At 48.1% G+C, this 27415-nt stretch overlaps 1 protein-coding gene across 5 annotated transcripts in view; it reads right to left on the reverse strand.

Annotated features, from left to right (window-relative positions):
- Positions 1–27415, reverse strand: part of LOC119466368 (forkhead box protein P2-like) — a 402756-nt gene that overhangs the window by 72108 nt on the left and 303233 nt on the right. For all 5 annotated transcript variants that reach the window (XM_037726879.2, XM_037726876.2, XM_037726874.2 and 2 more), the window contains one exon: positions 3104–3247. In XM_037726879.2, coding sequence (XP_037582807.1) covers positions 3104–3235 — 132 coding nt within the window. In that variant the 5' untranslated portion in view covers positions 3236–3247. The remainder of the gene's footprint in view (positions 1–3103; positions 3248–27415) is intronic.

Below are 27415 nucleotides of genomic sequence, written 5' to 3' on the forward strand. Positions count from 1 at the left end.
AGCCTTCTCAGAGGTGCGGTGACAAAAAAAAAAAGAAAGAAAGAAAGAAAGAAAGAAAGAAAGAAAGAAAGAAAGAAAGAAAGGAACTATGGACAAAACGCAAGGGAAGCTCCCCGGAGATCGTCCAGCAATTAAAAAAAAAAAATACGATGATGCCGGTGAGAGGTTGAAAGAAGAGAGGCGGCTGGAGAAGGACTCCCCGTGAGCCAGGGAACGGGTCCGGCAGGGAGCGTTTCTTTGGGCGTCGTCGGTGGCGCGCCCGCGGCGACCTTGGCCCACACGCTCCTCGTGCCGAGCCTCCCAAGGCTAGCGAGCGAGCGAGGCGGCCGGTCAAGCCACGACGACAACGGTGGCGGCGGCCTACGCTCACCTCGGCGACGACGTTGCCGGCGCGTGAGCAGGACGACGGTGACGTCACCGAAAGATGAGAGGAGGAGGAGGAGGGAGGAGGACGAAGAGCGGGATGAGAGCCTACGAAAGGCGCTTCCTCAGCCGACGCGACGATTAAATCGCGCGCGCGCGGGGAGGGGGGGGGGGGGGGGGGGGGTGCTTATTCTCGGTGGGGTTATATATTACCTGGACGGACATTATACGGCTGCTATGTTCCGCGAGCGCCCCCGACGCTGGAATGTAGTGTACACGTCCGCGTGGTAACAGCGTCGCCGATGACGCCCGGCGAGGAGCTGCGGCGGAGGAACGAGGCGGAAGGCAAAAGCTCTCGCTCGCCAACTCGCCCGGCGGGCTCGCTTGACTTTCTTTCATTGCCCCCTCGCTAACCGCGGCCCCCCGGAAAGGAAAGATAACGTGGCACCATTTTCCACGTGGTCTTTCTTCGCTCTTGTTCCGTCCGTCGTTATATATCTAGAACCGCGCGATGAAGAGACTGGCGCGCCCGCCGTAGAGGGTCGTCGTCAGCGGGACAGCGTTTTTACAATCGTGGAGCTCGATAGGCGGCAGCGTGTAAGCTTGGAATAAAATTGCGGCGAGGCGTTAGAATGGCTGAGTTGCGAGAGAGGACAGCGCTCGGTGGCTCAGTTACTCTTGGGCTGTGGCGCGCGCGCTACCGATGTGTTCTACGTGATTAGGGCCATCGAATTAAGCGGACAATGCGTGCTCAAGTTTGTCGTCTACTGTAGCAGAAACATCCGTCAACACGGCTGGGCAAATATGTTGCTACCGGTAATCGAGCACGCACCGCTATGTAACTTTGACGGAAGGCAGTCGGTGACCGCAGCTAGAAATTCTAAAATGAATAGCGTAACTATTTCTGATTGCAAATAAGATATCGAAAAACAACTTTAAAGCCAGAGTGGTAAATAAAATTTGACGTGACATACATTTCTTCAGCTTATAGTTCAGTGTAATAACGCATTACTCGCTAATAAACGATCAAGCAGACTCGACCCGATGGTGCTCCTAGATCTGTGACGTAGACGGAATATAGTGCGAGAATTTCAAGACGGTGCCGCCCCCGGTCTTTTGCTTGCACGGCGTCTCTTGGAACGCAGTTTCTCCTCTCTAGGTAAAATTAAGTCCCGAACTTGCCATTCCAGAGTTTGCATCTAGCAAATCATTATATACTTTCCTTCGGAACTCCTTTAATAGTTATATAACATGAAGTTTCACTTAAAAGTTTCAAAGCTATTAACGTACCTGCTCAGTCTTGAGCAGGTTCTAACGGAGCCTCCAACTACACGCCCCAACACGTCTCGCAAGTTCCATTCAAGAGCCAAATATTTCGAAACGGCGTGTAGATAAAGACAGTGCCAAGAACGCCTTTGACAGGGAGTGAGCGCTTGTGGCACGTTTGACTCCATCTTCGAGAGTTCTCGTACACCCTCAATGGAGTACGGTCACTCCGACTGGAATAATGTAAACGTATCCCGTCGTGAAGCAGCGTCGAAAAAAATTAGTTAAATGTAGGAGAAGCCGTTACTTCGGGTAATGGTCCATTTTTAAGTCTAGATCAGTGTTAATGTGTGTCTCACGTCAATGTCGCATGCGTTAGTGTCTAGGCCCACCAACGCTGACACATGAGCTGCCATGTGATAATGTGGTTAGGTTTTTAGGTCTAAAACTTCGTCTTATTAGCAGTCACGTTTGTTGATGGTGAACGCAGTACTTTCGCATCTGCAGGAATTTAGGACGTTCCCCTGCGACCATCTGTTGAACTTCACCACAGTGCTCAAGCGTAACTTAATGCGCTGCTTAAAAAAAAAATATAACATTTCAGAAAGCCGCCCGAATTTCAACATATTTCAGTTATCAACGTCGAGAGGGTACGCCCTCTTATTAATATTCGTATTCACGGCGCTCAGTCGTTGCGCCCTTGCTGCGTTATAACAGAATTTTGGTCAGGATTAAAACACTGTCATAACGCAGCAGGAAAGTTACGAATAAGTGCAGCAAATATGCACGTTAATAAAATGGCGTACCCTCTCGACGTTGCTAATCGAATGTTGTTGAAATTCGGGTGGCTTCCCGAAATATAATGCTCTGAAAATGCTGCCCATTGAGTTACGCTGCTGCACTGCGGTGAAGTTCGCCAAATGGCCGCAGGGGCAATGTCCTAAAAATGTCTTGGGTCTGTCCCCTTCTTTCTGTTGACATTCGCGCTCTTGCAAATAACGTCCAACAAACTAACCCACACCTGCACCTTGCCTTTAAAGTATTATACAGTCGAATCGAACCCGGATATCTCGAATCTGAAGGGGACCACAAAAAAGTTCGATATACTCAGTGGAACCTCGTAGACTACGATTCTGCGTAATACGTTTTTCGGGATGATACGTATTTTTTTCGTTCCTGATAATACGATTTTGTTGGATAATACGTTGGATGATACGATTTTCGGATGATACGCTTCATTTTCCGGGTTCCCGTGAAGATCGTATCAACGACGTTCCACTTATAGGTATTTCGATATATAAACTAAAAATGTTATACAAAGCTTTTCAATGGGATTTTACTGCTGTTCGTTACACACAATAGTTCGGCATGCGTGGGTTCGATATATCCCGGTTCGACTGTACACGACGGCCGTCGGTCGGCACAGGTTGTCGAGCCGGCGACCTAGAGGATGTAGAGAAAGGCAGCCGCGCACCTGAGCGGTGATGTCGTCCTCGTGCGGTACGCCGTTGGTGGTTGGAGTGGCGCTGGACGCGCGAACGGCAGCCGTGGTCTGTCCCGTCGAGAGGTTGATGGCTGCCTCGAGCTCTGCTTCATGGTCCATCATGCGCTCATCTTCCTGCGTGGGCAAGACACAAGAAAAGGAAAGGAGGGCGTAAGATTGGGTATGTCGGGAAAACGTGCGTCAAAGTTCAATTAACAGCGCAAGGACACCAGAGGGGACAAAGGAGAGAACAGAGTGCTAAAGCAAAAAAGGAACGGGCTCGAGCTCACATGGCTACACATGCGCACAGCGAGCACATATGCTCTACAACGTCGGAACTGCCTTGACTTCGTTACCGAATAGAGGCCACATGCGTTGTTCGCACTGTAAGCGTAGTTTTTCATTATTATTTTATTTATGTATTATTGTTATTACTATTATTATACGTGTGTATGAGAGCTTGCCATCAAGTCTGATGCCTGGTAGTCCATCTCGCTTAATGAAACGGTACGCATCATACTTCATCATCATACATCGTCATCAACAGGCTCAAGCAAATAAACAACCAAAGAATAATAGTTTTTAAAGAAATGTTCAGCGAAAGCCAGATCGCGCCCGCGTACTGTTCGCAGAAAGTTGAAGTTGGCACGCCGAATGTCGAAACATAGCACAGCAAGTAATGAAAACGTCGAAATATATCAGTGAAATAAGAAGTAAAATTGAGTCAGTTACTGTCAGATCACATAACAGTTCGAGTAAGTTCCACTGCAGTGCAAGCGTGTGTACGATAAAACTAGCCCGAGTAGGGTAATCAGCACCTGCTTGCTCTCTTTTCAAGGCTTTACACAAGCGTGCCTTGCGACAGACAGTGCAATGCAGCCCGCGTTATCTCGATTGCCCAAGGAGGTGAACATCACTTGCACGACAATGCGTGAGGAGCGTCGTGTCCCAGGTTTCGATTTCGGAACCAGCGTTGTCATAAGCAACGTACACCCACCGCATTGCGATCGCCATCCGCCACTGACGTCGATGACGTCAGCACGCGTACGTGACCCATCGCGAGCCAATGAGCGCTCTCTCGCCCATTTCGTCGCCATTCCTTCCACTGGTTCCTTAAATGGATAGGTCGCAGTCAGCTGACGCGAGACAGGGATAACGGGAGATCGCTGGGAGAGGCATTTGTTCGTACAGTGGACATGATTAATGATAATTATGATGATGAAGACGACGATGATGACGATGTTTCGGCCGCATAAACGAGTCGGCGAGCATGGTAACCTCAGCAAGGACCAATAGAGGCTTGTCAATACCGACAGCTGCACGATGGAGTTGTCGGTGCTCGCGTCGGGAGCATCGTGACGCCAGCGGACAAACCGGTGAAGCTTCGACCCGCTAAGGAAGCTCAAAGCTAAATGGCCGAAAAAGTCGTCGCGTCGGTTATACTCCACCTCGCAGACTCCCTGCCGTGCAGCGAAGCCCAGGGCTCGATTTAGACGATTGGTAACGAGAGCCGAGTGCGTGCTCTGGAGAATGGACTAGAGTTGGCCCTCTTGGTGCTCCACCATTCTTCCCGTGAAGCTTGCATCCAGTGCGCGCCGCGGTATCACGGGCGGACAATGGAGGAAGCCTTTCCTCTGGTTCTCTTTTCTCACTGGCTGACGTGACCCACAGCTTTCCCTGCATGGAATTTGTGAGACGGTGTACAGCGATGCTGAACTAGTCTTTCTTCCTCTATTTTTGTATGCGCGCAGCTGCACAACATGAGATTTAAATCCGGGGGTTGACGGAATTCCGTACGGTCGGGAAGAGGCATGACGAACAAAAGACACCGTTGAACGCCGCTCTGGCTCCTCTACAGAGCCGATTCTGCAGAACGCGACGGTGTGCGTCCACCTGGCTTCGTAGTTTTTGCAGCCAAACTCACTGCGCTTCTGTCACGTGTCTCTGGAGGCCTAACCTTCCACGCGCGAGGCGCGCATCGACCGTGACAGCACGGCGACGGCGGCGACGACGTCGAAAACGCGCCTCGACCGTCCGCACAATTACTATCGCAATAAAACACCATTTCGACATAAAGAAGACGCACTCCTGCACGACAACACCTCCTCACCCCCCCCCCCCCCCCCTTTTCGTCTCCTCACCACTTCAGCGGGCGCTCAATAAATCGCGAACGATACATTCGGCGCACACCAATCTGGTTTGTGAGCGGCGTTTGTGAGCGCGCTGTATACCTGTCGGTCGTGTACAGGTGCGCGGTGGTCGCGCCGTAGCGACCCACACGTGCCTCCGGTGCAGAGAAATAAAAAGGAAAAAAAAAATATACAGAAGTGGGGCAAGTCGAGGACAACACGAAAATAACGTAAAAAAATAAAACGCGCAAAATAAATGACGGCTAGGAGCGAGTGCAGTTGGAGAACGCGTGATGAAAAATTAAGAAAACAGGGAACCATGGGGGAAAAAGAAAATGAAGAGATGAAACCGACGCTCGAATTGCTGAGCTGGAGAGAGAACGAACAGGCGAGGTTTCAGACGGCAGCGGTAACTAGAAAGAGAGGGTGTATGCGCGCGTGCGCGTGTGTGTCTGTCCGTACGTGTTTGTGAGTGTAGGTGTGTTCGTGTTTGTCTGCGCGTGGTGGGCTCATAAAGCATCACAGTGTATCTCTCTCTCTCTCTCTCTTTTATGTAAGTGAGAGAAGCCCGATATTCAAGGGCGAGTAAGGCGTAAAGGAACGAATGGAGAGCCAATGTAACGGCACAGATTTGAAAGAGAGACCGAAAAAGGACAGAGAGGGAGAGAGAGAGATACAGGTTGAGAGAAGGATCGGGAGAGGGAAAGCGATAGGCAGTTGAGCGGAATGGGAAGACACGAGTTCGCAGTCGCGCAGGCAGCAGAAAGAGCTGGAGCGGCGACGCGGTTATTTGCTCTTTTATCTGAACACACGTGGATATCGCGGCGGCGGAACGGCCCCGGTGCCGTGTTTCAACCAGCGGCGCACTTGATGCCGCCGCGGACGAGGGCGCGAACCCTTTACGGCGGCTTCGTAATGCAAAAAGAAAGAAAGAAAAAAAAAAAGGGATGCGAGTGGTCCACGTGCGGTCGTGCGTCGCATTCCATCCAACGCACGACGAGCGAATAAGCAAAGCCGGACTAGGATTAGTTGGGTCGACCTTGCTAAGTTGCGCCTAGTCAAGTCATGCTAAGCTTCGCTAGGAAAAGTTAAAAAGCTAACTTCTACAAGAAAGAGAGAGAGAGAGAGACGGTGATGACGCAGAAAGCAGGCAGGTTACTCAAGGCCGTAATTCTGTTGGCTACGCTACATTCGAAAAAGGGGAAAGGTGAAAGATAAGTTAATAAAAAAAAAGATAGAGGAAACGCAGGGAGGGAGGTTAACCAGGTGCGAGTTTCCGGTTTGCTACCCTGCACCGAGGTGAAGAAACAGGAGTTGAAAAGAGGGCGGGGCTAAAGAGAATAAATGTGCAGTCACTGGTGTGAACACACTCGCACGGGAACGCCCGCTGACAGTCACAGGCGTTCGTACACAGCCCAGTCCCCTTAGAGAAGCGCAATATGGCTTTTTGTGGCCTTGTGCATGCGAGACTGCTCAAGCCAAAGACTCCCAGCATCTTTTCCTCCTACGGTACGTGGTCTGTCATTCAAGCGGCTGATATTAGCCGTCGAATTATTCGGCAGTCGAACAGCAATTATCTCAGTCTAAGCTATATGGTAAACTCCCCCTGGATTAGGCTAGGCTCTCGATCGCGACTCCCTTCTGCCGAGTGGTGAAGCCGACCACGCTCCTCAGTTAGTCTTCATACAGGCAAACGACAGCAGTTCCAGCTGATCGAGAAGAGAGCGTGAGGGAGAGAAAGAGAGGGGAAGAGGGTGCGATTGCAGGCAAACAACCCCCCCCCCCCCCCGCCCCTTTTTTTTATTTTTCGTTTGTTTGTTTGCATAGGGGTCACAAAACTCCGCGGAGTTGTTCTCAGAGGCAGGTGGCCGCAGCGGATGGCCGGACAGTAAATGTCGACGCTCGTTTATTTTAGTTTATTTAGTATACATACTGCGAGGTCTGGTTAGAGGACCAATCAGGTGAGGTCACGATTCAAGATTTTCAAGGTTGCAGCAACACGTGGGTTGGACCGGAGTACAAAACTTTCACGAGCCGCGTTAACGACAATGGCGAGAATAATAAAATTACACAGTTATTAATGTACAAAACGGCAAAAAAAAGTACCAGCTGGGAACGTTTATCACTGTACGAGACATAACGAGTTGGCCCAGCAACAAGTTCAAGTCAGCGACGAAAAAGAATGAGATTCCTCAAGTCGCGCATTCTTTTTTTTTTTTTTTTTTTACCGACGATTCCATTTAGGCATGCAAAGGTTGGGAACGTGCGGAAAGGAAGGGGAGGTTACAGCGCGTGCGCAGAAGGGGGGCGGTGTGCGACCATGGAAAAGCCCGCCCCTCTACAATCGTCGTGCCCTAGTTTTTAACTAGCAATCCATGCGCCGGCGAGTGGCAGAGACAAACAATAAAAACAAGGTCGACACGCCCACTTCTTTCGTGCTGTTTTAACAGCGTTACTCCCACTCCGACGACGCATACCCGTACACACAACCAATATGTATACGAAGCACCCGAGTCAGCCTGGCTGTCCTAAATGCTTTCACAAGAAAGATGAAAAAAAAAATGAACTTCCGATTGCTTCGCAATCTGACTACGTTATAAAACAGTCTCCGAGAACGCTGTATTCGCAGCCGATTGCGGATGATATAGGGAAACCAAAAAGTATATGTAAGAAACCCGGCGCTCCCATGGAAAGGCGCGGACTGGGTCTCAAGCCAGCGGTTTGGCTGGAAGACGCAAGGTGCATTTAGTTACTTGTTGTTCTTCGGCTCTACGTTTATACGGGTATTGTACCGTCTGCATTAAAACGCGCCTGCCTACTGCATTTGTCATCGATTCAAGCGCGCTTGGATGCCCAATGCTCATCACGCCGCGGATTTCGTGCGTCGTGTATTTTAACATTTTCTCTCGTGTTAATCCCGCCTGTTCATTCGAACGTAAAATGTCGTCAAAAAGCTGTCGGCGAAAGTTACCGGCGAAATTTCTAATATAATCAGGTCAATCACTACGCGATCACAGCAACGGCCGAGCTGGCAGGCGAGCAAAATATATAGATGTATAATAAAACGGCCGCCGCAGAGAGCGCCTACGCACTTGTACAGATTCTGAAATCGCGCTTCGCAGACTTTCAATTGGGCCGGATGGTTCAAACAGCGTGACGAATGAATGACGCAGGCCACATGAGCGTGACAGCAGCGTATAAAGGCCAACGGGACAATAAGCTGAGAACCCTGACTGAGCTGATTAACCAAATGGGCGTTGTATTCAAATAACTACGTCGCCCTGATAATGGCGATGCCCGCTGATGGCGCCAGACGCAGTGGCGAGCGGCGCAGATATATCGTCGGCCCTCCGGTGAGAACAGCGCGAAGACCTTTCCAAATGCCAGTCAACAGGTAATCTATATTGAGCCTGCATTAAAGGCGTCGGCATTAGTCGTGCTAGAGTTCTAAGATTCCGGCGTTACAGCGCATTATGCGTTCGCGATAAACCGTTGCCTCCAACTCGTCGCAGAACGATCAGCCTCGTCGCACAACGAACAGAAGATCAGCCCTGCAGATTAAGTAAAGCGCCGACGTTTTGTTGAGAAAGCAATTATATGAGCGCTTGAGGCACGTTCGCGCCGTCGCCGTCGGTGTAATGTCACGGTATCGACGCGCATGCGCGGCGCGCGCGTGGGAGGCTTGAGAAGATCTCAAGGGACTCGAAGCGCGTTTGGCTGCTAAAGCGACGAAGGCAAAGTGGATGCATGCGCCGATTCGCAGTGTTAATCGCAAATCCCCGATCCCCAAGCCAGACGTCAGCTGTAGCGCATTAAACTTAAAATATTCTGCCTGCTTGAAGGTTACCTTGAATACTTCCGTTTTTCGCAGGACAGTGCACTTGTGACGTTATTTGAATTTTTTTATAGGCACGCGCGACGTACTTAAACGCGTGCGTTTCTCCGCTGCATCTAGTCGAAAAGGAGAAGATAACACTTTACAGCGAAAAAAGAAAGAAAGAAATGAGCAAAAATCAGTAGGGAAGTCGAGACGTCGAAGCGAGGAGTACGTTATTGACGCAGAACACATTAAACAATATTCATTTTCTGCAGTGTAGCACGTATAGCTGTTTTTCAGGAAGATGCTGTTTCATTGCCAGCCGACCTTTCGTCAGGCTGTAGGTCAAGAAAACAAAAACAATAAAAAAAGCAAGAAGGACCTCGCCGAAATTATCTCGCACACCGAACGCCGACCGACACGATTGTCGATGCCTGGGAAATGTGCATGGCAATCGGGTGCGACTGAGAACTGAAAGGTGGAAAGCTCCTGAATATTTTTGCTGTTTTGTGTATCATTTAGTATAAATATGTAGCGCAATCAAACAAGCGAACAAACAAGCAAACAAACAAGCAAACAATCAAGACATGCGCTCATCGAAACGGGAGGCGATATATGTATGAAGAAAAAGAACTGTCTGAAGCGAGAATTCCGTGTTTTCTGAGCCACAGGTTTCAGCTAGTGCAAAACGAAAGTCAGAGTCGACACAGCGCCTGCAACTCAAGGGACAACTACTGGTTCTGTCCTACGATCAATTCCGCGTACCTTTTCAGGAACATGATAGACATTTTGATAATGACTGGAATATAAAAGCCACAATAATTAATGATGTAATACCATGTGGCCCCCGTAACTTGAGCATATATTTAAAATATGCACGCGCCACGTAGCTGGAGAAAAACTAAGGTAATGTTGTTTGCCATCGCTTGGAGCAAGTCAGCACTTTTCCGTATTTCGCGGGCTTTCTTTCAGGCGTATGTAGCAGTATCGAGCAACTGAAAGCTGGATCGGGAATATTTCAGGTTGGTCTACCATTTCCTCACTAACACTTTCGCTCAGAATATAATGTTTGAGAAGTTGATGTTTCAATAAATACTAATTATGTAATTTGGCGAAATACAAAACAAAAAGATAGTCTTATTTGCTCCATCAGCTAACGCATTAACTTGGTTCGGTCCAGCTATACGTGTCACTTGCAGATATTAAATTTTTTTCGCAAGTTATGTGGGCCACCCAGTATAAGCAAAGAGAACGGGAACAGTGAATGACAAAGAGGTATAGTCTCAGATGTTTCGCAAAATCTAGAAGCAACAAGAACGGAACGAAGAAAAAGAAGAAAGAAAACCAACGTTGTTGGCTTAGCATATCCCATATATCATCGCTTGACTGTGGTGCTATGGTTCAACTTAGCAGTCCCATAACGTCACCGGCGAATAACTGCTGAACAATGCTATATGTGCAATTATGTGAGCGTCACAGTCTAATTGGACACTGCAATTGGCAGCCATTGCTACTGAGGCCTACGGTACCTTTCGACATGACGGCAGACATGAGGAAACCGTCAACGATTCAAATAAACGAAGGACAACTCATACGCCTGTGGACGCGCGATTTGAATCCAATGTGAGTTTAGTTTGTTGTGTTAGATGTCAGGAACTTTTCTTTTTCCAACCTTGTGGTCTTTGTAGTCTTTCATTTTCACTGGCTTTTCAGACACAATTAAACACCTTCTAGGTTTCCCGCGGTAACGAGACCTGACTTTAAGATATGCTTCGCATAATTTTGCTGCGCTTTATCCCGATCTTTTTTCGTTGTCGCTTTGCAATTTACTGCACGCAGGTGTCGTGTCTTGTGTAGGTCGGAGCTCGCGAATAGCTTATGTGTTCCTACCGGCGTAAAATTCACTGGAGTTCTTCGCCCTTTGTGTTGACGTCTAGCACTGCGTGTTTGTTAATAACGCGTTTGTGAGAACCTTTACTTTCTCTTGCCACTCTGTAGAAAATCCGCGCCCTTCTGAGAAAAGATCACGCCTGTGACAAATTGTCTGACGCATATTGAGAGGACCTTGAACGCAATCAGCACTTACAAAAAATATAAAAAATCGGCAGTGACACTGAAGACAGCCTACGCGTGTGGGAGTGCGAAAGCACTAAAGTCGGTTTGGTGAAATGTTTTCGATTGAAATGTTCGATAACGTAGCAGGGCGCAAAATGGTGAAATGTTCTTGTTGGAAAGAATGAACGTTATCCCCCTCACGATGCGGTCGAAGTTGAGAGCGCACGTGGTGGGATCGTCGCTGACGAGTTGGCTGCGTTCGTACAGCGTCAATCTCTCCACGGACGTCAATGCACGCACTTTGGCACACCTTGAGTCGGGCAGAAGCGTGCAGCCGCCGTGGCGTAGGGATAGCGTGTTCGTCTCGCAACCCTGAGGCCCCCGGGTTCGATTCCCACCCAAATCGAAATGTACGAAATTTTCTTTTCAAAGGCATTAATTAGCTTTGTTTACAAGAACATCCCTGAGAAACGTGACGTCGATCGGAAGATTTTCTGACGTGTTCTCTTTGCGCGGTCGGCCATTTTTGGTACCATGTTTCGATCACGCCGACTACGACGGATTTTCGCGATGGAGTATATAATGCTTTCGCAATAAAAAAAAAAAAAAAAAAAAAAGATAGCACCGACTCTTTTTTTTTTTTTTTTCACGTACACTCCCAGACCTTCTTATACGTGTCTTACCAGGATACTTCCGATAATTTCAGCAGAAATATGCATCTTCACATTTTTTTCAAGAACAAGCAAACAAATGCCTTTAGAAAGGTGCGTCATTTTGGCGCTATTTTCAGAAATTGCTGAATTTTCCAGAAAGCAACTGCCATGTTGCTGCCATGGGTGAGTAGCTGTCCATGTTGGACGCCCATACCGTCAAGGACGCTTCATCGAGGCGTCCTTGAATCTGCGCTCCACGCCAGCTATACTTACACAAACTTATCCAAATAGACTTCACAGATGCAATGACGTGAAACAAGAAAAAAAAAAGAAACAGGCGTTATTGCTATGCAGCGCTTTAGAGACCGGAACCATAAATCGAATCGCAAGTATTTCAATACGCACGCGACAAGTTTTAAATAAAGTGGAGCCCGGATATAACGAATCTGAAGGGGATCACAAAAAAAGTTCGATATATAGGTAATTCGATATATATCAAGTAAAAATTTTATACAGAAATTTCCAAGAGGATTTTACAGCTCGCAATAACTCGTTATATGTTGGTTCGATATATCCGGGTTCAACTGTATCCCCATTTCAAACAGCGCAACTTTGCTTTTTGGTGCACCACCTTAGCGCGCCCAATCGTGCACAAGGCGCCCGAAGCGGTTTATCGAAAAGCGCTAAAGCACGTGACGTCAAACACGTCGCTATCGTTATTACTCCAGGAAGAGACTCGATCGCGCCTCGCAACCGTCTTGGCTTCAGCAGGCTGGCACGACGGCAACGTGCGATGTTACTACAGCGCATGATTCACCGGCCACGGCGGACGTTTCCGCATTCGCCCAATCGCGCAAAGCTGTTCGCGAGCACCTTGGCAAATCTGCGATTATGCTTCATATATTTATGCAAACAATTGCGCACGACAGTCCGACGTGGCGTTCTTCTTTATAGATGGCCTGTTTGGAAATGTTCCAATAACTTGCACCGCGAGTGGCGGTTGGCAATCTCTTTAGTTCGTTTTATTTGTTCCTTATAGTGGAGTTGTGCAACTCACGTCGCATGGGCGGTACAGCCTTAATTTCGTTCCACGTAGGGTGGCAATAAGTGGAACACGTTTGCCAAAGCGTTCCGTATATTGAGTTGGAACCTATGTGCGACAAACCGTCCTTGTGCGTCGGTTCTACACATTCGGTCGAATTTCTCACGACTGCTATACCGTGTATATATATGACCCTCAATATCGTTCCACATAAATTTCAACAGGTATGTGGAACATATTTGCAGCAATGTCCCACTTACTTAATGAAGCTTTTGTGTAACCAGATTAAGAGTGTACGAATGTTTTAAAAAATGAGGAGAGTAAGTAAGTTGAAAGAACATTAAGACGGAAAATTTTGAAACAGAGGATTAGCTGATACAGATACGCAGTGAACAATTACTAAATGGTACAGTAGAGAAAATGAGAGAACGAAAGAAAAAGGGGAAAGGAGGAAAGAACGCCAGAAGATGTTAAGTTCACGCCAAGCTTTCGAGAGGGTTCATCCAAAAACATTTTCCTTTGAACAGTAAAACGTAGACGTGCTATGAAAAAAAAATCAAAGATATATGGAGCAACGACCCGAACTTTGCAGAGGGCGGTTCAGTTTGAGGCAGAGATGGCCGTATACGGAACAACCTGGCAACGAAATAAAGGTTGTTACACGTCGAGACGGAGGAAGAAAAGCGCGCAAAGTGCACATTCGTGCTGAAGCAATCAGCTGTCAACTCTTCGCGATGAAGGTCCACGCCACGCCGGCAGCAGTTAGACACTGTATACCGCCGAGAGCCCGCTGACACAATGTACTTTTTCCAAACACCGAAAAAGACGTGCAACAGGTATTGTACTTGAAGAGAACTCGCAAGCTGATTCTAGTCACGTGATGAACAAGACGTCGCCGAGACGCATTGTTTAGCGGCGGCATCGCTTCAGCGCTTCTTTGTATTTACTGTGTATATGTTTCTTTCTTTTTTTGTCTTTCTCTTCACAGGCGACTGTTGGCTGCGCGCTCGTTAAGCGCAGCGTCTCCGAGCAACGGATGCGTCAATGCGGCTAGCAACAGCAAAGAATAACATATGCCTTTAAAAATAAAGATTAATGAGTGCGCTGATCTGCCCGTCAGGTAGTAGACGATCTTCTAGACGCTTCGCTCGCGCCTACGCGAAGGTTCGCGTGGCGGCAACGCTGTACGTATAGCTGCCTCTTTGCTTTTTTATTTATTTATTTATTATTATTATTATTATTACTTTTGCTGGCTCCCAAGACATCAAAAGTTTTTTTTTTTTTTTTTTTGACCTGACGCTTCTTCGACTCCGTGACATTTGGAGCTGCGCCCGACAGACTGCCACCTCCAGGCAAGCGTCACGCGTCGATTATTCCATCTTTTTTTTGTTTTGTTCCATCTGCGGTCAGGGCACACGATTGTTCTTAAAAGGCCACGCGTACATGGATGTCCGACCATGAACATTTCTTATTCCTTTGACTCAGGGAATGCCTTCGCTGAGACTTTGGGTATTGCGGCTAAAGGTTTAATTCCTAGAGAGAGACGGGGAATTGCGGTTGACACACATTTTGGTCGCTTTTTTTTTTTTTTTTTTTTTGCTCGGGTGGAAAAACGGTAATGCACAAATGAAGGCGAAGAGCTGCTGTTTTGTGAGCCAAGGAATTCTGAGTATAGTGAACGCAGTAACAGCGGTGTTGCAGACGCCGGGTCCCTTTGATGCGAGAGGCGTTCCGTTTTGTGAGAAGCGGGTGACAGAGGACACGGAATATAGATGGCGAAGCAAGGGAGAGGGCTCCAGCGGCGGGAGAGGAGGATGACAGTCCCACTTCTGGGCATTCGCGCACTACACGCACATCACGATACGGGATATAGTACATACAGCCACCCACACAACCCCCACAAAACAACAAACGCTACCTAAATATTCCCAGTGCAACAAACGCGCATTATTCCTAAATAAAGCAAACAGCTTTATTACAGCAACCCGAGCGTTCGACTACCGCTTATACTGACAATAATTGTTGCCGGTTGGTGCAAGCTTATTGTTTTCTTATAGGAACAAAGGACTTCGAAACGGCCAAATGACCAGCCAGTTTGGAGGCAGTACTTTTTGATCCAATGTTGAAAGACCGTATTGTCCCCGATACCTCATCCTACATCACTGACATACGACGCGTAGTGCGTCAGGACCTATGCCTGACTTTCGCTCAAGTATACTGTCACAATTGTAAGAAATGGCAAAGCAAGAAATCTAGAGGTAACGCATTGCAATGGTTACGGATATCCGTTAGCATAGTTTATCAATTAGACACTAAAAATGACCTACAGAGGTCATTGTGAGCCCAGGCACGAAACCTGTTCACATGGCGTGTAAACAAATTTAGTGTGCAAGCGGCAGCATTCAAATGGCGACAGAATTGTGAACCGCGTTTTTGGGCCAGATGTCATTTGCACCTCTCGTTATAGTGAACACCGAGTTTTCTATCGCATGAAGTGGGAGTAAGTCGAGATACAATTAAAAAATATATAAAGAAAAACGCGAAGAGAGGAGGCGATTCGACTAACAAAAGTGAACAATGAAAAAAGTTCACGCGGATCTGTGGGATTTTTTTCTCCCTGCTGTGTCTCGCTCTTCCTTTACGCAATCAGTGTTTTCGCAAACTTGCTGTCACTAATGTATTTCATTTACTCTTATCTACGCGAGTAGACAAGAGTAAATGAACCACATTAGTCTACACGAGTAGACAAAGCGCTCGTCCGACCTTCGCGATCACTCCAACAAGCACGCTCGGCGCGCAGTCGCAACCCGGGGCCTACTTCAGCATTTCGCGTCGTCCGTAGCAGCTATAGGTGGTTTTCGATTTCTAATCGTGGGCCTGAAGAAGCGCCCACCCCTTTCCTCACCCCCTTCTCTCTCAAAATCTCTCTTCAAACCTTTCTCTCTCTATTCCGACTGTCAATCACCGAGAGCCCTACTAACTCGCCGACTCGCGCTGCGCATGCGCTCGAGAAGTTGACAAAAAAATAAATCCACTCTCCGCGCTCGCAGTGGTGGCTGAATCTACGGAGAAAGAGGCGGTCAGCTTAACCGCAGTGCTCCGAAGCCCAGCAGCGCAGCAGCCTCTCCTTCCATTCTCTTCCACTTCTCGCCAACCCTCCTCATTACCCTTTCCCGTACACGTGCCGTTTCTGTCTCGCAGGTCGACCGCCGCCGCAGCCACTTCCTCCACTGCGGCGTGTGTGACTGGGCTTCGCTCGCCGGTTCACCCATCTCTCTCTCCCTCGCTCAGCAACCCGTTCTCTTTCCTAAACCTCCTCGACCTCTTTCAATCCGAAACGGGATTCTTTTGACGTCACCAGAGCGCAGCCGCGCGGCGGTGACGCCATCTTACAGGGAAGGAGACAACGCGAGGAGGAGAGGGGAGCGCGCTCGCGAGTGGAGAAAGATACACGGGGTTGGCATCGCGACTATCCGTATCTCTCTCTCTCTCTCTTTTTACTTCCCTCCGTCGTTCAAGCGCGGCAGTGCGATTCTTTCCACCTCCGCTCTCGGCTGCACCGCGGCGGCCGGCGCGTTGCGAGTCACAAGAGACGACGCCAGCGCAAGGCATGGCCGCGTGTAATATAGTTTCCGCGTTTGGGCGTCGGCGTTGCATCCCCCCTCTCGGTCTTCCTCTCTCTCTATTTCGTTTCATTTCTTCACAGCGCTGGACCAGTGGGAGACGCCGCAGAGGAAGGGAAGGACTGCTTTTATCGGCCCCCGACCGCTTCCCATTGGCATATGCAGTGCATGCGTGCGCGCACGTGGTAGTGGGCCAGGCGAACCGTCGCACGCCTTCGGCTGGCAAGGGCTGGGAGCGGGGCATGTCACCCAAGACAAAAAAAAAAAAAAAAAAAAAAAAAAAGGATCCCGGAATCGCCGCAGGCCGGTACCGAAACCTGACACTGCCGCAAAGATTGCACCGGTAGCAGGCGGTGAGATGTTGAGCTCCCGAGTCAGAGCGACGATGCAACTATGCGAGGGATGCACATATTTCGCGCAGATTATCCAAGTCGAGGACGGCAGAAAACTAGGTGGGGTGATGAAGTTGGGAAATTTGCAGGCGCACGTTGGAATCAGCTAGCGCAAGACAGGGGTAATTGGAGATCACAGGGAGAAGCCTTCGTCCTGCAGTGGACAGGAATATAGGATGATGATGATGATGATCAAAGCTAACATGACGGCCATGACAGATTTTGTTGTCCCTGCAATCACTTCCTGCGGATGTAGTCTAAGAAAACATAGCCTTCGAGATTCGAAAGGGTAGCAGTTTGGACGAGTTGGCGTCCCGTAACGTTTTCGTGAATTAGCGCATCTCATAAAGAGTGAAGGAAAGAGACGAACACGACGAAACACGTCTCTTCCTTCGGGATCGGCCCAGGAAAGAGGTTTGAAACATACCCGATACGGAAAAGTGATGGTGAAGTCGATAAGAAAGACGCTGGCTTTAATTAACAAACATTTTTGAAATTGTCCGACGGCAGGATTAAAACAGAGGACCCCTAGCGCAACAGCTCGTTTTTACTTAGTCAGCTTACGTTTGCTTCAATTCATACTGACACTACAGCTCCGAGTATTACACATCGTGTAATATTCTAACACGTTGCTATCGCATTGATTGCTTCGCCCTTATGGAGAAACTGCGATATTTATAGTTCGTAATCGTCCTCTAGTCAATGGACGCCGCCGTTGCTATCACATGCCTCGCTTTCACGACACATCTGTTCTCGAAAGCCGCAAGAAGTGCTTTTTGCGCGGAGCGTTGACGTCACACAAGCTGACTGACGCGACGTTTCCACGTGGCTCGTGTCGCCTTGGTTACTTCAGAGACGTCGCGCGGGCACCCTAATGCTCAATCCGCACGACCTACGGCACGCGTGCGGGCATCGCTTACCGCGGACCCTTGGGTTCAACGAACGGACCAACCTCAACCAAGAGGCGTCACCGTCAACCGGTCATGCACACTGTCCATGATAATTCCGCGCTGTCAATGGAGTTACTAGTATTTCTTCAAACTGCATTGTATATTTGCACGTCCTCGGCTTGTTCGGTGACGGGTTTGAACTGCTCAGCTCAGATGCGCATGGTGATATCACCCAGCTGTGACAGCTACGCCATACGGTATAGTGGTAGCTTATCATCCGAGACCGAGCAACGCGTGACGGTGCACTTTTCTTGCTCTCCTCTTGCTTTCCACCCCTCGAATGCTGAGTAGCCGGCTAGAACACAGCATTGGTCAGGCTGCCATCTTATGTATTTCTCTCATAGTAAATCTCCCTTTCTCTCTATCTCTATTTGAACCCGGAATAATTCAATTAGAAAAATGATCTTGCCAACAGTTTTGAGATCGAAACGCTCTCCGTCAGGGCAGTTGATACGCTCCTGTGACCTTTCCTGCCCAGGAACTATAGAACAGATAGTGTTCTAGGCTCAACGCGGTAACTCTTAAACTGTCTTGATAAGGAGTGTCTGCGCGCGAGAATACGCGCACACAGGTTGCCGGTGCGCGCGCGCGCATTTCCTGCGAAGAGTCCCATTCTTCTCGAAAGCAACAACTTGCCTTTCCTTGGCAGTCGCGACATTTTTTTTTCCACCCAAGGACGCCGCTGACAGCGGTAACAAGCGGTTTCATGAGACGCCTGTCGCAGTGACACTTGACGGCCACGAAGAGGCGTAGAAGAAATACGCCCCGCTGTTTACAAGGCAGCCAACAAACAACTATAGTCTTTTCTTCTTCTTTTTTTTTTTTCACTGGACACATGTTTACAGCCGACGCGAGACAAATCCTCGAGGACGACCTTTGCGAACAAGTTCCGCGGCCGTTTTAGCTAGACTTCGCGAAAGTCGCGCATGATAATCAGTTGAATTTCAACAAACAGTATGTTGACGTCAAAAAAAAAAGTCAAGAAAAATACAACAGAAAGTCTGTAGAAACTTTTTCTGGCAAGGTAAGATGACTTCGAAGCCCTGTTTCATCCGAAAAAAAGAAAAACGCTTGCAGATTTAGCACAGCGAAAATTCGGTAAAGCGAAGCGCGCAAAAGTGGATTCTTTAACCTAAACGGAAACCGAAACCACAGAAAGATGCGGGATTCGGTGTGGCACTCATGGCACGGAAAGGCGGCCATGCAAAACACAGATATAAAAAAAAGAACGAGAAGGTTAATACAAACGCCTACTGTCAACCGAAAGGTCGCTCATTGCTGAAAAAAAAAAAAAAAAAAAAAAAAGACTACACAAGAACTATCTCCGCGCGCTCACGGGAGAGCAGCGGCAATCAGTCAAACGCGGACACTATAGAATGCCCAAGCCTGTTAACGACTGACAGCTTGACACTGCATCCCGTGAGCATGCACAGATAGTTCTTGTGTATATTTTCCGTCACTGCAAGACCTTTCGGTATATCCGTCTATAGGAGTTTGCTCTGTCTTTCCCGCTTTTCTTGCGTCCAAGTTATGTGCGTCTTCCTGGTATTACTTTTCGTACCATGAAACCGAACAAGCGCGTGAGCGAATATGGCACGCGGTTTCCTACATGGCTGTCAAGACACGACTCTCGGAGCAAGCGGAACAGTTTTTTTCCTCGTCGTTTCGGTTAGACAAAGGAAAAGCTTCCTTGCCGAAGGTCCATAGAGAATGATCCAGGCCGTCTCAAAAACACCAGAAAAGGAGAAGCACGAAACAGCCATAACTGAAGCCGATGGTTACAGTAAGCATCGTGGTCAGTATTCGCGCGGTCCAAAGGGCTCCAAGACTGCCCGACGGCGCCGAAATATGGAAAATTGGTGAACTGAACGCCGTCCCAAATACAGGCATTTATTAAAGCGATTTTTTCGTGAGTCGGCGTCGTCGTGCAGTCTCGGAGCGCCGTCGACCACTTGTTGGAGCTCATATTGAACGCGACTGTGCCTCCTGTTCGCTTGATGCGGAAGTAACGAATTTCTGCCAATACGTCATCAAGAAGTACCCCAGAAGAGAAGGAACGCGTGAAATTCTAGTGAGAGTGAAGGAGCGATTGGTCATTTATAACCAACTTCATGAAAGTGAATTTTCGTTGAAGTTGACCTTAGAGGAGCAAGCAAGCAAACACGATGACGATGATATTTATTAGCATCCCCTTAGAAACCCGACAGTCACATCATCCCCGACAGTCACAGCATCCCCGACAGTCACATCGCCATGCTTGAGCTAATCAGGCTTTGCTACATCTGTTGCACTCTACGGCATTTTGCCTATTCCTTCTTGCTCTCTTTATCTATATTCATTAAAACCTCTATGTCTACGTTGCACAGTTATCTTTGATTGTAATGGCCGCGGCTCTATCATATACTGCTTTTTCTCCACCATTACTCTACACGTCTCTTGCTGACATTTTTTTTCTTGCCGTCTTTTAAATCTCCAAGGATTCAAGAGAGCACGATGATGATGATTACGATTATTTCTATTGGCATCCCCTCGAAACGGGGCGGCGACAACCAGTCACCTAGCGCCGTTTCGAGAAAGAACTCCGACAAGCGCGCTCACACGCTCGTTTACACCACGCGCCATCGCTCTGGTGAGAAATGCTTTGCGGGCAGTTGAAAAACCGAACGCGACAGAACTATAACTTTTTCTTTTTTCTTTTCTTTTTTGTAAGTCTATAGAGCAGGTAAGAACTTCGACGGAATTCGTCTGCGCATGCGTCTAGCGGGTTCCGCACGTAGCGAGCTTGACACTGGGTTCACGCGAGAACATTGCTATAGGAGACATGGGGCTGTGTTGGGTTGGGAGAGGAGAGGAAGGAGAGGGGAGGAATCGGGTCATTCCGGTACACAGCCGTAATGCACAGGCCTATTCTTCCACGAAAGGTTGCATGTTTGCGCCCGTGGCGCCTTCTGGCGTGACAACGAATCCGAGAACGGGGTAAGACCGTTGCCAACTGTATAGTGGGGCTCGCAGAACCTTATTTGCATGCCGTGACGTTCCTCGTGTGTCTTTTTTTTTTTTCGTTCTCTACCGTGGTAGTCGCTCGGCGCACGCTCCCGGGCACTTTCTGAGTAAAGCATCGAACTGTTTGTCTCTTTCGCTATTATTGCTGACGCTGCTGTCGTTGTTACCGGCCTGTGTTTTTTGCGCCACACACTGGATGCTCCTTCGCGCCAGCGTTGCTATGTAGCGCGGCGCAGACGAACGTCGTCTAGACGACGTTTCGAAAGAACAAGATAGCGCTAAAAAAAAAAAAAAAAAAAAAAAAAAAAAAAACGCTTTGAGTTATAGTGTTATTCAGTGTGTTTCTGTGGGGCGCATTGTTAGCGACCTTGTCCTTTTCAAACGCGTCTCAGATTGTTTCTTTCTCTATTTCATTTGTTCTTCTTCTTTTTTCATTGTGAATCTGAGGCACTGCATGTGTCTCGCAGGATTACGTGCGTCTGCTTTCGTATTACTGCGCCAAGAAGTGCCGAGAGAGAGAGAGAGAAACGGGGTGGGAAAATAAAGGAGGGTAAGCCGAAAAGATTCTGGTTTGCTACCCTGCATTGGGGGAAGGGAAAATGAAAGGCGGAACGAATAGGGGAGAGAGAAAAAGCAGACACGAAAAATAAGAAAGAATAAAAAGAATAAGAAAAAAAGAAGAGAAAAGGAGGTTGGAAACGTCCGTGAGAACAAGTAGTGCCGAGGTAGGTCTTGCTGGCGTTTTACAGGACCAGGAACACCAGACACGGTCACCAGAAAGCCCAATACTAGGATCAGCAAGTAACGGAAATACTTTTCCTAAGCAAACTTTTTTTTATTTGTTACGAAGTAAATATTAAACAAAAAATTAAAATAACAATTGATACGATTTGTTTTACGCTGCGCAGCGTCCACTTTAGTTGAATTCGCGGACTACATGCGGATGCCGAGTAAAGAAAATGTGTACACCTGCTCCGTAGCTCTGGCTGCGCGCCCACAGTAAGTTGTCGCCGGGTGTAGCTGGGCGTTATTGTGACTGACCCGAAAGTTGCTAGACTTCCCACGTGTCCTGACGCAGCTGTGTCCTGTCTTTTCTCGTGCCTTAGCTTGTGTCCCAGGAGCTCGCTTTCCCAATTAGCCAAACAACAGAGACACAGAATTATCGGCGCGAAATTCGAAAAAAAAAAGATGAACCTTGACCTTCATTTTCTTACCGCTACCACGAAATTAAGGGAAAAATGCAATTTAAAAAGAGGCGCTTTATCAGCCGAAAGTGATTCAGTGTCTCTTTAGCGTCCCTTTGAAGAACCCCAGGTGGTCAAAATTAATGCGGAATCCCGCACTACGGCGTGCCTCATGATCAGATCGTGGATTTTGGCACGTAAAACCCCCAATTTTTTTTTTTTCATTTGATCAATAGGATCTATACACACAGGATCGCCCCCGACGCGTGAGGACCGTGCCAGCAAACCATGGCACGTGTAAGAGTTCAAACCGATTCCTCCTCTCCCCGTGTAGACTTGCACAAACGCGAGGACGCGTTCTATCTTTACTCCGCGCCGATTGGCTGTTTGTCCTTTTTTTCGGTGTCCTCGCCGGCTCACTTATCTCGTTTATCGCTACCTTCGCTGCCCCCGCGAAAAACAAGCTCCGCGGACAAGACCGCCTGTTTGCGCTCGCGTAGTACTAATACTTTGCCAGTCATGTGTACGCGCGTATCCGCTTTCCCTTTATGCAAAGGCAAGGCCTTATTCTGAGGCAGTACCGGCAGGTTGGCTGGATCACATTGGGCCAACAAGTGGGCAGGAGTGTCAAAACAAGATCATCTAAGCGTCACAGTTAAAAAATTAATTATGGGGTTTTACGTGCCAAAACCAGTTCTGATTATGAGGCACGCCGTAGTGGGGGACTCCGGAAATTTGGACCACCTGGGGTTCTTTAACGTGCACCTAAATCTAAGTACACGGGTGTTTTCGCATTTCGCCCCCATCGAAATGCGGCCGCCGTGGCCGGGATTCGATCCCGCGACCTCGTGCTCAGCAGCCCAACACCATAGCTACTGAGCAACCACGGCGGGTAAGCGTCACAGTTGAGAAATCGAATAGTAACTGTAAGATGATAAGGACAGACACGAATAGCGAAAACCCACGACGCTGACGTTTTAGTCGTTCGAGTGAAATTACAGCGGCGCAAAGCGCGTGATATATCCACCTCTGTAAAGATAAGTGCCCTCAAGCATTGATAATTACATATTGTAAGTCTTACCAAAAACATGATTAACCCGCCGCGGTGGCTCAGCGGCGTTGCGCTGCTGAGCACGATGTCGCGGGATCGAATCCCGGCCGCGGCGGCCGCATTTCGATGGAGGCGAAATGCACAGAACGCCCGTGTGCTTGCGTTGTAGTGCACGTTAAAGAACCCCAGGTGATCAAAATTAATGCGGAGGCCTCCACTACGGCGTGCCTCATAATCACAACTGGTTTTGGCACGTAAAACCCCAGAAAGAAGAAGAAAGAAACATGATTAGCTAATGGAAAGAAGAGCGTGAGATCACGAGGCCAAAGGCGACCGCTGTTTCGTCGATCAAGGGTGCGCAAGAACTTCGTTGTGAAAAAAAAAAAAAAGAAAACAGCAAGGAAAAAAAGAAAAAGAGCATTGAGGCACAAGGGTTTGGAAACTGAATTTACCGAGCGATTGTTGCCAAGCGCGCTGTCACCAGCGATTGGCAGTCGAACAGCTAACGCTCTGCATAAGCTCAGACGAATTACCTGTATACTATAGCTCCGGCAGACTGGGTTACGGCATCTAACTGAACAGGAACAATTGGGCTGTCAGCGGTCGTGGTGCTTAATAGACTGGAAAAAGAAGTCGGACAGGTAGAAGAGCTGGCGTTTTGATACAGCTCAGAAAGTCTCTTCAACTTCGGTGACAATCTCCTTTAAGGCTGCTCAACTTCACCAGCTACTCGGAAAGCCTCTTCAATTTCGATGGGAATCTCCTGTAAGCCTGCTCAACTTCACCGGCTAACTCCTTCACCATGCGATGATTAGTAGGTTTAGGGCAACTGGAAACCAACCAAGCAGTCAGGAGCATTTGCCTCAAGGCTACTTGGCTGATGCACTGATTGATTTCTTAGAGTTCAGTCACTTGTTGATGCTTTATGTTAGTGTGTACTATACCTTGCGATCCCATCACAAGTATTTTACATTCGTAGTTATTCGTTCTCGGAATCAGTTAACCATTTCCTTGGCTCTAAACGCACACTCGTTTACTAGTACAAGTACCAGCTACTAGTTACTGTAGCTATCTTTATTTCCGTTGCCAGGCAAATTTGTATTCACACTCCCTCCCCATAGCTAACCCCATCTCAACCTTTCAGCCGTAAGAATAAACCCGAACTTGGCGACTGTGGATACCAAAACAGGAGGTATAGGCCAAGTCCTGCGCGGTAGCAATGCAGTCATGATTGCGCAGTTGGCACAAACAGCTCTTTCGGGGGCCCAAGCTGAAAAACAGGCGCCCAGGGCAGAAAGGTTTCGTAAGTTTAAGTAAACGATCGAGGCCGCAGAAAATAAACTATAGACCTTCGCGGGCCGGCGGGAAAGTATACAGGAGGAATTAATAAACAAACCGCTTGGCACACTTGATGCCTTTAAGTTACGATATTAGTATTCATCTGTGGCGTTCGTTATTGGAGGCATTCTCAAAGCAGTGCATGACGCGAGCCAAGAGGCTGGCGTGTCATCTACGCATTGAAGAACGTAAAACGTGCGAAATCAAACGCAAATGAAGACGAGAAAGAAAGAAAAAACAGGGATGGCTCCACCGCTTGCTTGTGGGTGGTTCTTTACGGAGTCGAATGCACTATAGACATAACAGCGGGAAGCGATGAGACGTAAGTTCAAACGCCATCACGTTTTTTTTTTTTCTTTTCTAGAGACCTGCAACACGGCTCTAGAACAATGGGACTGCGGTAGGTGTGTCAACAAATTCGAAACTTTGCAATAACGAAGCGAATATATTGTACAGCATTTGATTCGGTCTTCGAATCGAACATCCGTATTCCTAAATACGAATTGTTCTCGAGATATAAAGAGTCATTTCTCTCACTCTGCCGCCGCATCAAACGACGCTTACTTCACCTATGCTATGATCACCTATGCTACGAAAAGTGCTCAACATGCGAGCGAACTGTTTATTGGCTCCTAATGCTACAGTTGCGCTTCTAATAAACCACGCTTCATAATGTCCAGTGTAATGACAGAGACTTGCAAACGCTGTGAATACTAGGATGTTCACATCGCTTTTATTAATGACAAAAAAAAAGGCTGCTTTTTATTTGAAAACTATTCCAAAGGTATTCGATTCAATTTCGCCATCGTTCGATTCGTATTCGATACGGTCTCAAAAAGTGCTAATCGCACGCCAATACAATATGACGTGCAAGATCAGACAATTACTCCACTGCGTGCTAACATGCTCATTCAGTTTAAATAGATTATAACTGCACGTGAAAGATAAAAAGTCCCGAACGATACATTCGTATGAGAACCACTCCAACTGCACGTGAAAGATAGAAAGTCCCGAACGATACATTCGTATGAGAACCACCCCCGAACTGACATTGCCCACCAAAGATATGCTAAGGCACGGATACGAAATCGTACCAGATGGCGCCGTTGTGTGTCTCGACCTGCAATTGCCCACTCGTACAACGCGAAAATTCTCTCTTTCACAAATGACTGACAGCTGCCCTTATGGGCAACGGCGACTTTACTATGTATTAACGCCGAACACACTGGGTTATAGCTAACGTGCACCCGGATACAAACGGCAAACGACCCCATTTTATTCTGCGTCCAGCTCTCCGCAAAACGCTGCCACGGCCGTCGACGTCCGAAAGAGCTCTCCGGCGTTGCCAGCCCTATTGAGGAAAAAAAATCGCCGCATGGTGACAGCGACACCACCCGGAAAAGAAAATACTAGTAGACCACCGCCAACTTCCAAAAGACACCGATCTCGGCTGAATACCAGACAACGAACGGAGAAGAGAGACAACTAAAGTGATCGCCATTTTGTTTCCGGTCAGCAACCCGTGCTAGGTGGCGTTATCCGCGCCCTGCTATTGGCGGCGAAAATTCCGACTGGAAGCAACAAGTGAGACCGCGAATTTCGGTTCCCGTCCAGAAAGCATAGCATTAAGGTCGCCGGCGAAGACCCGCCGAGTAAGATTGATGTACGAAGCCGATCGGTAATATCTTGCGCTTACTGCCCCCGCCAATGACGTCATACGAGCCCGTGTCCGAGCACGACGTTCACGGGATGCCAGCGTGAATCACGGACGGCGCACGGTTAGCCATTCAGGAAGTTCGGTCTCGCACGACATACTCGTCCGGTTGGTTAGTGGTACCAGCTAGTGTACGGTTCTGCGTCCCTGCGTCCGACCAAGTGACCAGTTATATTACCGCCACAATTAACTAAGAAATTTCCGCACGTTCATCAACACTATAACGTCTCCGTAGCGAGTTGTCTTTAAATCTGTCGTATAGGATGTCACAAGTCACGTGCCTAATCAGGAACGATCGAGCTAACTTGGAGAGGCAGGAACTTAACGCGAACTCTATTTCTTTTCTTTCTTTTTTTTTTCCGGTTGTAATGCTGTTTGTGTAACATCATTGATAATAATAACCAAGAAAGCCCGTACAGTATTCAACGTGAAGTCGCGCCCAATTACGAATGCCTAATTCAAGGAAGGAAAGAAGTTAAGGATATGAATCATCAGGGTGAAGGCTATACTGGCGACTGAATAATAGTGTCCCGGTTCCGTTCATGATATTTGCACGACGAACACTCAGCGCAAAATTTAATACAATAAAGACTGCACGGGCGAGCGCCCGCAACCACCTACGAAATTTCCGCACCACCGATGAATGAATCGTTTCATGTTGCGGTACGGAGTGCTAAGACCTCGGCAATGCGAATGAACTGCCGACATGCCCTCGTGTGTCGTCGCGCGGTCGCCCAATATTGTAATCTCTGCGTTTACCGCAGGTCACAGCGATAGCATTTCATATTTGGCATACTGAACATACACCGAAGGGATGCGAGTAAAAAGATTCAATGCCGACGTTCACGTGGCGTGAATTACGCGAATCAATTTTGCCAGTAAATGAAGAGCGAGGCGCACGCGCTCAGGACACCCTTTCCCAGAAAGGAGGTTTTCACCGAGCGCTGAGAAAGTTCGAAGCCTAGCGCCGGAAAAAAAAAAAAAAAAAAAAAAAAAAAACCGCCCGTACAAGAATGAAATGTAATTGTTCGATGTTCTCGGGAATACGAGGGAACCAAAGGTTCCTGGTCGAAATATTTTCTGCCAAGAATGCGTAGGTCAAGTTATCGTTCTCGAGCAGGCATTTTTCTTTTTCTCATATTGCCGAATGAGCTGTGGCAACGCACGCATCGACACCACCGGGGGGGGGGGGGGGGGGAGCGGACCCGGACTCTCCTAGCAGACGACCTGACAAATTTGCCGCGAAAACTGGTGATCGAATTTCGGAGAGGGCAAGTATTTTCAGTCCGCGGTAGTCAGTGATGGTAAAGGGAAAATCAAACACTGAGATATTTCCAGTAAGTATATACGAC

This window comes from Dermacentor silvarum, chromosome 10 (assembly GCF_013339745.2).
Source record: "Dermacentor silvarum isolate Dsil-2018 chromosome 10, BIME_Dsil_1.4, whole genome shotgun sequence".
In the NCBI taxonomy this organism is placed as follows: Eukaryota; Metazoa; Arthropoda; class Arachnida; order Ixodida; family Ixodidae; genus Dermacentor; species Dermacentor silvarum.